Genomic DNA, 11,874 nt, shown 5'->3' with positions numbered 1-11,874 from the left:
AAAAAAATGAGACTTTACAAAAATATAAACACAACATGGAAAGTGTTGGTTTCATGAGCTGAAATTCAAGAGTCCAGAAATGTTTCATATGCACAAAATGCGTATTTCTCTCAAATAGTGTGCTCAAATTTGTTTACATATCTGTTAGTGAGCAATTTATCCTTTGTCAAGATAATCCATCCACCTGACAGGTGTGGCATATCAAGAAGATGATTAAATAGCATGATCATTGCACCTTGTGCTGGGGACAATAAAAGGCCACTAAAATGCACATTTGTCACACAACACAATGTCACAAATTTTGAGGGAGAATGCTGTGCGTGCCATTGTTGAAATGCCTGACTTCAATGACCTGGTGAAATTATACTTTAGAATGTATTTATCTGTATTTATTTAACTAGGCAAGTCAGTTGGAAGGTGTCCCTTCCACTGGAGGGTTGAGCTAACGTAGGCTAATGCGATTAGCATGAGGTTGTAAGTAACAAGAACATTTCCCAGGAAACAGACATATCTGATATTGGCAGAAAGCTTAAATTCTTGTTAATCTAACTGCACTGTCCAATTTACAGTAGCAGTGAAATAATACAATACTATTGTAGGAGGAGAGTGCACAATTTTGAACACAAAAAGTTATTAATAAACAAATTTGCCATATTTGGGCAGTCTTGATACAACATTTGAACAGAAATGCAATGGTTCATTGGATCAGGTAAACTTTGCACATACACTGCTGCCAACTAGTGGCCAAAATGTATATTGAACCTGGGCTGGAATAACACATTATGGCCTTTTTCTTGCATTTCAAAGATGATGGTACAAATAAAATACAAAATAATGTTGTTTTTTTTTTTGTATTATCTTTTGCCTATGTATGTTGTGAATTTGAACATGAACTATGCCCTTATTTAAGATTACTGTTTTTCGTACGATGTACCCAATGATTAATGAAAACTTGCTCGGTAGGTCTATGTCCTCATTGTGGTTTTACAGACGTCTTTAATACGTCTTATTTAGACACTTTATTCAAATATTTATGAAATGCATATTGTTATATTTGGGAGCACTTATTTGTTTTTCCTTCGCCTCAACCCCTTTCGATGCGTGGAATGGATGTGGGTGGGGCTTGGTCTACATAAGGGTGAAAAAAAAAACTAACTCACAAAAGCTCTGACAAAGGCCGTGAGGCCGATAGGTAAGCTTATTAAAGATCAGTGATACTATCAAGAGCAGTGTGCGGTTTCCTTTTTCATTCATCTTGTTCAACTGTTACCATGCACCTGCAAAAAAAGATTGCTCAGATGTGCAAGTGCATTTTGAATTTTGAATGATCTTTTACCAGATCTATTGTGTTATATTCTCCTACATTCCTTTCACATTTCCACAAACTTCAAAGTGTTTCCTTTTAAATGGTACCAATAATATGCATATCCTTGCTTCAGGGCCTGAGCTATAGGCAGTTAGATTTGAGTATGTAATTTCAGGCGAAAATTGGAAAAAAGGGGCGGACGCTTAAGAGGTTTTACTAACTATTTAGCAGTCTTATGGCTTGGGGGTAGAAGCTGTTCAGGGTCCTGCTGGTTCCAGACTTGGTCCATCGGTACCACTTTCCATGTGGTAGCCAAAGAACATTCTGACTTGGGTGGCAGGAGTCTTAATTTTTTGGGTGCTTTTCTCTGAGACCGCCTAGTATAGACGTCCTGGATGGCAGGGAGCTGCTCTCAATTGTGCCGCTATATAACCTTTTGAGGATCTGAAGGCCTTTGCCAAATATTTTCAGACTCCCGAGGGGGAAGAGACATTGTCGTGCCCTCTACACAACTGTGTTGGTGTGTTTAGACCATGATAGATCTTTACAGGCTCTGCATGGTCAATCACACATCTGCAGTGGCCGTACAGTATTTACTGCCATGTGGCCTCCACAGAAGTCAGAGCGTTCATACGGCAGGGTAGCCTAGTGGTTAGAGCGTTGGGCGAGTTCAAACCCCCGAGCTGACAAGGTACAAATCTGTCGTTCTGCCCCTGAACAGGCAGTTAACCCACTGTTCCCAGGCCGTCATTGAAAATAAGAATTTGTTCTTAACTGACTTGCCTGGTTAAATAAAGGTAAAATTACAAAAATCTTGCGCTTCATAGAGCAGAGCTCTTGTGAAACAAGTTGTCAACGAAGTGAGTTTCTGTTTATCCAGCACCTCCCATCAACCAATCATGTCAATGCAGAGCTATACGAAGCCTTAGGCATTGTTACAACATTTGGGAGATGCAAGGCGATTATGGTACAGAGCTTGATTTGGAGGCTCCGCAATTATGTCAAACCCTCCGGATCGCAAATACGGAGTAGGCATAAATTGGCTTTAAGTGATGACACCGAGGAACTTGAGCTCTCGACCAGCTCCACTACTGCCCTGTGGATGAGGACATGCTCGTCCCTCCGTTTCCTGTAGTCCACGATCAGCTCCTTTGTCTTGCTGACGTAGGGGGAAGAGGTTGTTGTCCTGGCACCACACTGCCAGGTCTCTGACCTCCTCCCTATGGGCCAGGGATGGTCAACTTTTGTAGGCCCGCGGACTAATAAAAAAAAAAGGTTTGTCTCTCAAATTACTGTTGAGAGTTAGAATAATAGAATACAGAAGGTGCAATTTCAAAATGTGGTTGTGCATCAGCAGTCACTTAATTAGCCCATGTCAGCAAAGCATTTTTAGATTGGTAAATTAGTCTAGCGGCCAGCTATCTAAACTTGTAGTAAGCAAGGTCAAATTACCGACTGGGGTGGGGCCCATTGATCATCAGTTATCATATTAAAAACTGCAAACATTTGCCTCCACCCTATGGCAAAACGGGTAGAATTGCAGGACTATGCACGTACTCCTGAGGAGCCCCCGTGGTGAGGGTCAGTGGTGGATGTTTTGATTCCTACCCTCACCACTTGGAGGGGCAGCCAGCCAGGAAGTCCAGGATCCAGTTGCAGAGGGAGGTGTTCAGTCTTAGGGTCCTTAGCTTAGTGATGAGCTTGGAGGGCACAATGGTAGTAATCTTCTCGTGAACATGATGATGATAGCTTAAGTGGCTGGGCTACTGTCAGAATACAAACAACCTGGTATTATTGTTGAAGCCATATCAGACATGTTACCAACTTGCCTGGCGAGCTAGCTTTTAGACTAAAGTGCTGGGGTGTATTCATTAGTCAGATTCCATCAGAAAACTGAGCAAAATGGTTTTGGTTTGGAGTAAATGATTTCCCTTGTAGAACATTTTGCAACAGACGAAACGTTCTGCAATGTATTTTTGATTTATTTAACCTTTACCCAGGCAAGTCAATTAAGGACAACTAAAGAACTCACTTCTGGGGTGTAATCTTCCACCACGAATTGGCAACAAGTTTCGTTGGCAACTAAAATGAGAGTTTCCTTTGTGACAAATTCAGGTAGGTCCCGCCCCGTTTAAGAAACGTTTTGCAACAGAATCGCCGGAATTAATACACCCCGATGTATAGTATGTAACTAGTTAATGGGCTATGGAAGATAACGTTATCATTACGCTGACTAAAATGAGTTAATACACATACCATTGGGCATATTATTCACTGTGTTAAAGGACAGAGATAAAACAGAATTTAAACTTCACGGGGACATGTGTGTAATGTTAGGTAAATTGCCGTTAGCTAGTTAGCTACAGTAGCTAGAGTTACTGGCTAACGTTATGAAACGTGAACCTGTTTAAATTATTCGGCTACAAAGCGCTGTAAATAAAAGTCCGCGCTATACTTAAAATATTTCATTAAACAAATGTTTTTGAATGAAGTAAACAAACATATTGCAGAAGGAAACGTCAACCACCACTTCTTCTTTCAAACACGAAGGTTCGCTGCTATTGGCTATAAACCGTAAACTTCAAATCCAACGCCTTCACGTAAATCTATGGGTCGCATTTGACCAATTACTACCACCTGCTGTTGTGTTTGTTTAGTGTATGGGATTATTTTCAAACGTTTCAGATGCTGCATGTTCACAAAGACAAAGTTCAGTGGAAGTCACAGTAAAGCCCAAATTTGATTTTAGTAATTTTATTCACAAAACAGTATTTGTTTTATTTTAATACAAAATACAAAACATTCCAAGACAAGTTGTATACAGAAATGTCAGGTGTCTCATCTGCATCTAATCCTCACCTCAATGCATCTGTCCCACTCGATGATTGGTATTAACGTTTTAATGCAGACAGGTCATTGATAGGACCGTTACCTACCTGAGCCGCGTACCACAGCACCATGTGATCGTGCTTGTCGACACAGTCATAGTCCAGTGCTTGGAGGATGAAGTCAGCCTTTAACATAGCCCGGTGGGGATTCAGTGGTCCCATTAGGCAATTCAAATCAACTGGTGAAGGCGTAGTTGTTTTCTCTGTTCAGTGAACTCTTTACATCCGATTTAACAACACACTATTAATTTGTTGTAATTTGCTGACCCTAAAAACAGCGTCTCCTCAAACGAAAATACCCACTGTGTGTGTGTTACTCCGAGCCTCCAACTCTCTCTCACACTCTCACAAGAATACAAAGTAGTAGTGTGAAAGAGCGATTTGCTGTTGCTATTGGAAAGGGGAGTGGTTCTAGTAGTAAATCTATGCCAGACAATGAAAGGCCCACCACTCCACTCCATCCAACAATGACAAGTTGACCAATCCCACAGACTGTCGTCACACTGGATATAGACAGATGGCAATTAAGTTCCCAATATAAATCCCTGGGTTTAAAAAACTTTGTACTGGACATTGGATTACTAAAACTGAGAGGTTGACAAAGGTCAAGGGAAATACTGGAAGCAATTTTGGAATCCATATCCTATCATAGCGGAGTCGATATTAAAACTGTGCAACAATCTAACTTAGATAGTAAAGGTATGTTCACTACCATTACTAAACAGAACTCAACCGTAAAGATTCCATCTGATAAGTGATAGTGTGCAGTGCAGTGTACTGAGGTGCTCTCTCCCAGCCTACAGGTGCTTGGAATAAATGCTCTATAATGTAACTTACTTAGTAAAATAAAGTGTTACGATTATACGGTATAACCAACCATTTCAACAAGCACTACCATCACAGGAACATTTTTAAAAACATTTTTAATAACAGTTGTTTATAACATTGCATTTATTTAGTTAAATATTCATATTTTCTCAGATTCACCTGTAAAACAATTATTGAGAGCTGATTCCAAAATCAATCCATAGAACCAGAACCATTAGGATCATACAGAACCTGAACCATTCAGCTGGCCAGTTCTTTTCCAACAGCCACGAGTCTGACCCGGAGCACCTCAGCGAAACCCTGTCCGAACCAGCAGGTGATGTCTGCCGTGTCCAAGGTGAAGAAGAAGAGTCTGTCCTTACAGCGGCTCCTCCGATACACTGATCCTGGGGTCAGCAGATAGAACCCCTCTGATGGCGGCAGCAGCCTCTTTCGGACCACGCAGGAACCGGAACCTGGGTCGATCACAAGATTCTAGAGAAACGGGGACATTCATAGAGGAAGAAGCCAGTGAAAATATATCTACTTTAACAATTATGGCAAGATGGATGATGAAGAAACATTACTTTTTTTTAAATACCGTTGACTTTAGTTTAGTAGAATAGTTTAGGCATGAGATGCAACGGTATCTATACAAACCTGCTGCAAAAACAATTGGCGTCACAATGGAGCTCTCTGGTGGATGAATGCACAACTCAGTCCTTTTAAAAAGCAATAAAGCTCTCAAGTCAAACTCAGCTCGGGGAGAATTACAGAGAATTCATAAAGTACTTCCGACCCCTTGACTTTTTCCACATTTTGTTACGTTACAGCCTTATTGTAAAAATGGATTGAATTGTGTATGACATTTACATAAGTATTCAGACCCTTTAATCGGTACTTTGTTGAAGCACCTTTGGGGAGTCTATCCCATTCTTCTCTGCAAATCCCCTCAAGCTCTATCAGGTTGGATGGGGAGCATCGCTGCACAGCTATTTTCAGGTCTCTCCAGAGATGTTTCATCGGGTTCAAGTCCGGACTCTGGCTGGGCCAATCAAGGACATTCAGAGACTTGTCCCAAAGCTATTCTTGGCTGTGTGCTTAGGGTCATTTTCCTGTTGGAAGGTGAACCTTCGCCCCAGTTTGAGGTCCTGAGCAGGTTCTCTCCCAGTCCCTGCCGCTGAAAAACATCCCCACAGCATGCTGCCACCACCTAGGGATGGAGACAGATTTCCTCCAGATTTGACACTTGGCATTCAGGCCAAAGAGTTCAATCTTGGTTTCATCAGACCAGAGAATCTGGTTTCTCATGGTCTGAGAGTCCTTTAGGTGCCTTTTGGCAAACTCCAAGCGGGCAATCATGTGCCTTTTACAAAGGAGTGGCTTCCGTCTGGCCACTCTACCATAAAGGCCTGATTGGTGGAGTGCTGCAGAGATGGTTGTCCTTCTGGAAGGTTATTATTTATTTTTTATTTACCTTTATTTTACCAGGCAAGTCAGTTAAGAACAAATTCTTATTTTCAATGATGGCCTAGGAACAGTGGGTTAACTGCCTGTTCAGGGGCAGAACGACAGATTTTGTACCTTGTCAGCTCGGGGATTTGAACTTGCAACCTTTCGGTTACTAGTCCAATGCTCTAACCACTAGGCTACACTGCCGCCCCACTGCAGTGTACTGAGGTGCTCTCTCCCAGCCTAGAGGTGCTTGGAATAAATGCTCTATAATGTAACTTACTTAGTAAAATAAAGTGTTACGATTATACGGTATAACCAACCATTTCAACAAGCACTACCATCACAGGAAAATTTAAAAAAACATTTTTAATAAGTTGTTTATAACATTGCATTTATTTAGTTATATATTCATATTTTCTCAGATTCACCTGTAAAACAATTATTGAGAGCTGATTCCAAAATCAATCCATAGAACCAGAACCATTAGGATCATACAGAACCTGAACCATTCAGCTGGCCAGTTCTTTTCCAACAGCCACGAGTCTGACCCGGAGCACCTCAGCAAAGCCCTGTCCAAACCAGCAGGTGATGTCTGCCGTGTCCAAGGTTCTCCCATCTCCACAGAGGAACTCTGGAAGTCTGTTAGAGTGACCATCGGGCTCTTGGTCACCCACCTGACCAAGGCTCTTCTCCCCCAATTGCTGTTTGGCCAGGTGGCCAGCTCTAGGAAGAGTCTTGGTGGTTCCAAACTTCTTCCATTTAAGAATGATTGAGGCCACTGTATAGACCTTCAATGCTGCAGAAATGTTTTGGTATCCTTCCCCGGGTCTGTGCCTCGACACAATCATGTGTCGGAGCTCTACGGACAATCCCTGACATGCACTGTCAACTGTGGGACCTTATATGGACAGGTGTGTGCCTTTCCAAATCATGTCCAATCAATTGAATTTACCACAGGGGGACTCCAATCAAGTTGTAGAAACATCTCAAGGATGATAAATGGAAACAGGATGCACCTGAGCTCATTTTCGAGTCTCATAGCAAAGGGTTTGAATATTTATGTAAATAACCTTTTTTTTTATACATTTGTAAAAAAAAAAAAAAAGAAAAAGATACCCGTTTTCGCTTTGTCATTATGGGGTAGTGTGAAGATTTTCTTTGAAATGTAATCCATTTTAGAATAAGGCTGTAACGTAACAAAATATGGAAAAAGTCAAGGGGTCTGAATACTTTCCCAATGCATAGGCTTACCTGTATTGATGGGGGCAAGGAACTCCCCCAGCTCTCTCTCTGCATGGGGTGTGAAGCGCACCTCCAGACTGGTCACAGGAGGCTCCCTGATCCAGCCAGCGATGGTGCTGTAGGCCTCTTCCCCATAGCAAGGCCTAGCACTATCCTCCACTGGATCCAATGCCTTGGCTTTAGGGCCATCTGAAGCCTGAGACTTTCCTACAGACCTCCCCAGGGTGAGGGGGTCATGTCCCTCGCTGATGTAGGCCTTGAGCTCCCCCAGCACAGTGGTGATGTCTTTGTCCAGGGCTTTCGGAGCAGAAGAGCTGGAGGCATCGCCTGGATGGAGGATGTGAACTTTGGATGTGTCTTTTGAGTGGAGTATTCTGGGGTCTGTGCTATCCCGTCTGTGACTATCCCGTCTCTCAACCCCCAAGTCCAACTGGGGATCAACAGTACAGGAGGACGAAGCTACTGAGTCTGAATGCAGCGTCTCCACACTGGTGGTCCCCTCTTCTGATGGTACACTGGTGGTCCCCTCTTCTGATGGTACACTGGTGGTCCCCTCTTCTGATGGTACACTGGTGGTCCCCTCTTCTGATGGTACACTGGTGGTCCCCTCTTCTGATGGTACACTGGTGCTCTCAGGTTGGACACCACAGTCATAAGTATCTGTGTCCATGTCCACTCTACTGTGTGGGGAGTCATAGTCAGAGATGTAGGGTTTGATATCGAGGACAGGGGTGCCTGCGATCATGTCTATCTCACTCAGATGAAGTGTGTCACCTTAAAGTAGAAAGTGAACTGTTTATTTCATAAAATACACCAATCCACATAGCAGGCAGTTCGACACTGAACAATAGCGTGCCTATGGCATGCCAAGCTTAGCAATTATGGAGACAATAAGGCTAAGCATAACTGCAATAATGTCGGTCACACCTGCAAACTGTCTCTCTCTCACACACACAATGTACTGCTCAATCTGAAATGAGACTCTGCAACATTCTGGGGATTATATACAGAAAGAAGAAATAAAGGGAACACCAAAATAACACATCCTAGATCTGAATGAATGAAATATTCTTATTAAATAGTTTTTTCTTTACATAGTTGAATGTGCTGACAACAAAGTCACACAAAAATTATCAATGGAAATCAAATTTATCAACCTATGGAGGTCTGGATTTGGAGTCACACTCAAAATTAAAGTGGAAAACCACACTACAGGCTGATCCAACTTTGATGTAATGTCGTTAAAACAAGTCAAAATGAGGCTCAGTAGTGTGTGTGGCCTACACGTGCCTGTATGACCTCCCTACAACACCTGGGCATGCTCCTGATGAGGTGGCGGATGGTCTCCTGAGGGATCTCCTCCCAGACCTGGACTAAAGCATCCGCCAACTCCTGGACAGTCTGTGGTGCAACGTGGCATTGGTGGATGAAGCGAGACATGATGTCCCAGATTTGCTCAATTGGATTCAGGTCCGGGGCACAGGCGGGCCAGTCCATAGCATCAATGCCTTCCTCTTGCAGGAACTGCTGACACACTCCAGCCACATGAGGTCTAGCATTGTCTTGCATTAGGAGGAACCCAGGGCCAACTGCACCAGCATATGGTCTCACAAGGGGTCTGAGGATCTCATCTCGGTACCTAATGGCAGTCAGGCTACCTCTGGCGAGCACATGGAGGGCTGTGCGGCCCCCCAAAGAAATGCCACCCCACACCATGACTGACCCTCCGCCAAACCGGTCATGCTGGAGGATGTTGCAGGCAGCAGAACGTTCTCCACGGCATCTCCAGACTCTGTCATGTCTGTCACATGTGCTCAGTGTGAACCTGCTTCCATCTGTGAAGAGCACAGGGCGCCAATGGCGAATTTGCCAATCTTGGTGTTCTCTGGCAAATGCCAAACGTCCTGTACTGTGTTGGGCTGTAAGCACAACCCCCACCTGTGGACGTCTGGCCCTCATACCACCCTCATGGAGTCTGTTTCTGACCATTTGAGCAGACACATGCACATTTGTGGCCTGCTGGAGGTCATTTTGCAGGGCTCTGGCAGTGCTCCTCTATTGCACAAAGGCGGAGGTAGCGGTCCTGCTGCTGGGTTGTTGCCCTCCTACGGCCTCCTCCACGTCTCCTGATGTACTGGCCTGTCTCCTGGTAGCGCCTCCATGCTCTGGACACTACGCTGACAGACACAGCAAACCTTCTTGCCACATCTCGCATTGATGTGCCATCCTGGATGAGCTGCACTACCTGAGCCACTTGTGTGGGTTTTAGACTCCGTCTCATGCTACCACTAGAGTGAAAGCACCGCCAGCATTCAAAAGTGACCAAAACATCAGCCAGGAAGCATAGGAACTGTTGTCTGTGGTTACCACCTGTGGTTACCACCTACAGAACCACTCCTTTATTGGGGGTGTCTTGCTAATTGCCTATAATTTCCACCTGTTGTCTATTCCATTTGCACAACAGCATGTGAAATTTGTCAATCAGTGTTGCTTCCTAAGTGGACAGTTTGATTTCACAGACGTGTGATTGACTTGGAGTTACATTGTGTTGTTTAAGTGTTCCCTTTATTTTTTTGAGCAGTGTATTTGGGGGATGCACCTTTAGACGGAGCACCGTCACACTGCGCAGAAGAGCAAACCAATTCGAGCTGTTTTTGGCGACTGATACTAACCTGTGACTCTGTCCAGCTTGGCCAGGGTCAGACCCAGGGCGTTGGGCCGGTGGGGGCTACGTGTGGAGTACACCCCAACCCTCTGGCCGTTCAGTCTGGGGGGCTTCACCTTGGCCTTATAACTCAGGTGGCCGTTCTTATGGAACAGGAAGATGACCCTGGAAATGGAATGAGTGAAAGCAGGATAATGTATTTACTGTACCAGTGTAGACAAATTGGGAATAATTGGATGTAAGTTGACCAAAACAGTTCATGACTAAGAAAATGATTGACATCCTTGATACCTTTAGCTAATGAGAGCTATCTTTGCAAAAAAATAGAGATTGTTTTATGTAGTACTGACATTGCTACCTTAAACAGCCTTAAGTTTAGCTAGCTACCCCCTCTACTAAGTTTGGCTCCCTATCCCTGTCTCTAGTACGTACCAGACATGAGAGTAGTTGTCCAGGCCGACCAGTGAGTGTTCAGGGTTGTTGAAGACACTCTGCTGGATCTGAAGGGTGGCCCTGGAGGGCCCACATATGGTTGGCTGTCTGGGGGTGCCATTCTTCACTGAGAAACAGGAGCTGATGTAACCTATGGGGACTGTCTGGATGGTCCCTGTGAAGGAGAAATTGACATTTAAAAAAATGATTAAAGGTCCATTATCTAGCTTTGTACCAGACCAAACATATTTCAGATAGAAATGCAAGCTATAGATATGTCATTCTCATAGAACATGATTCCCATTGGAAGAAAGTCTGATAAGCGGAAGATCCTTTGTGTGCGATATTTCTATATTGATTCTATATTGAATAGAAGTTCTAATTAAGTGCCAGTCAGCTAAAGCTAAACAATGATCAAGACAAGTCATGCGAGGAAGATATAAGAGAGGGATATAAGCGAGAAATCGAGTGCCTTAGCCAGCTACCTTTCTCAAGTGAATTCTGTGTCTCCAGTTCTGCCTGTGGCCTTGGCTGACTCTTTGGAGATCGACTCTGGCCAATGTGTGTCAAAGCAGACTGAAGAGATGTCATGTGTTTTCGATGAGAACGAACAGCACTGTCCAACAATTGCCTGGGTTGGAGGGAACATTTTAATATCTGTATTGACACATTATGGTCAGCAGCATATAGTCAGTATGTAATACGAATAACGACTTAGCTAGATTTAGCTAGTTTTTTTCCAAGATGCCATGCGTTACATCTTGCATTCATTTCATACCTGAGATTCTTGATTTCTTTTCGCATGACAGATATCTGCTGGTTGAGTTTGCTGACATGCTCGGTACAGTTGCAAGTGGCAGACATTTTGATAGTGTCTTGATTGCTTTGCTAGTTTGTCATTGATTAGATTAAATAATCAGAATTCATACAATAACATCTGATAATGTTGTAAAATATCAGAGATTGTTTGTGCTGCCTAACAAAAGTACACATCTCTGCTGAAATGCTTCCGCACATGTGTGTCGTCATTTCTAGCTGGCCAACCAGCAACTTACTAATGGAAAGCGGTGACTGAGTGC

General features: G+C 43.5%; 1 protein-coding gene across 1 annotated transcript; it reads right to left on the bottom strand.

Annotated features, from left to right (window-relative positions):
• Window positions 1-4,050: 4,050 nt before the first annotated feature.
• Window positions 4,051-11,840, bottom strand: trmo (tRNA methyltransferase O). Its single transcript, XM_064926549.1, is given in 7 exon segments — window positions 4,051-5,406; window positions 5,408-5,496; window positions 7,708-8,472; window positions 10,371-10,528; window positions 10,796-10,970; window positions 11,281-11,426; window positions 11,574-11,840. Coding segments are annotated over 7 exon segments (1,563 nt in total). The 5' UTR covers window positions 11,660-11,840; the 3' UTR covers window positions 4,051-5,262.
• Between the last annotated feature and the right edge of the window lie 34 nt (window positions 11,841-11,874).

This window comes from Oncorhynchus masou, chromosome 20, assembly GCF_036934945.1.
Source record: "Oncorhynchus masou masou isolate Uvic2021 chromosome 20, UVic_Omas_1.1, whole genome shotgun sequence".
NCBI lineage: Eukaryota > Metazoa > Chordata > Actinopteri > Salmoniformes > Salmonidae > Oncorhynchus > Oncorhynchus masou.
The sequence above is the reverse complement of the archived record's forward strand: the minus strand, read 5'-3'. Positions and strand labels throughout refer to the sequence as shown.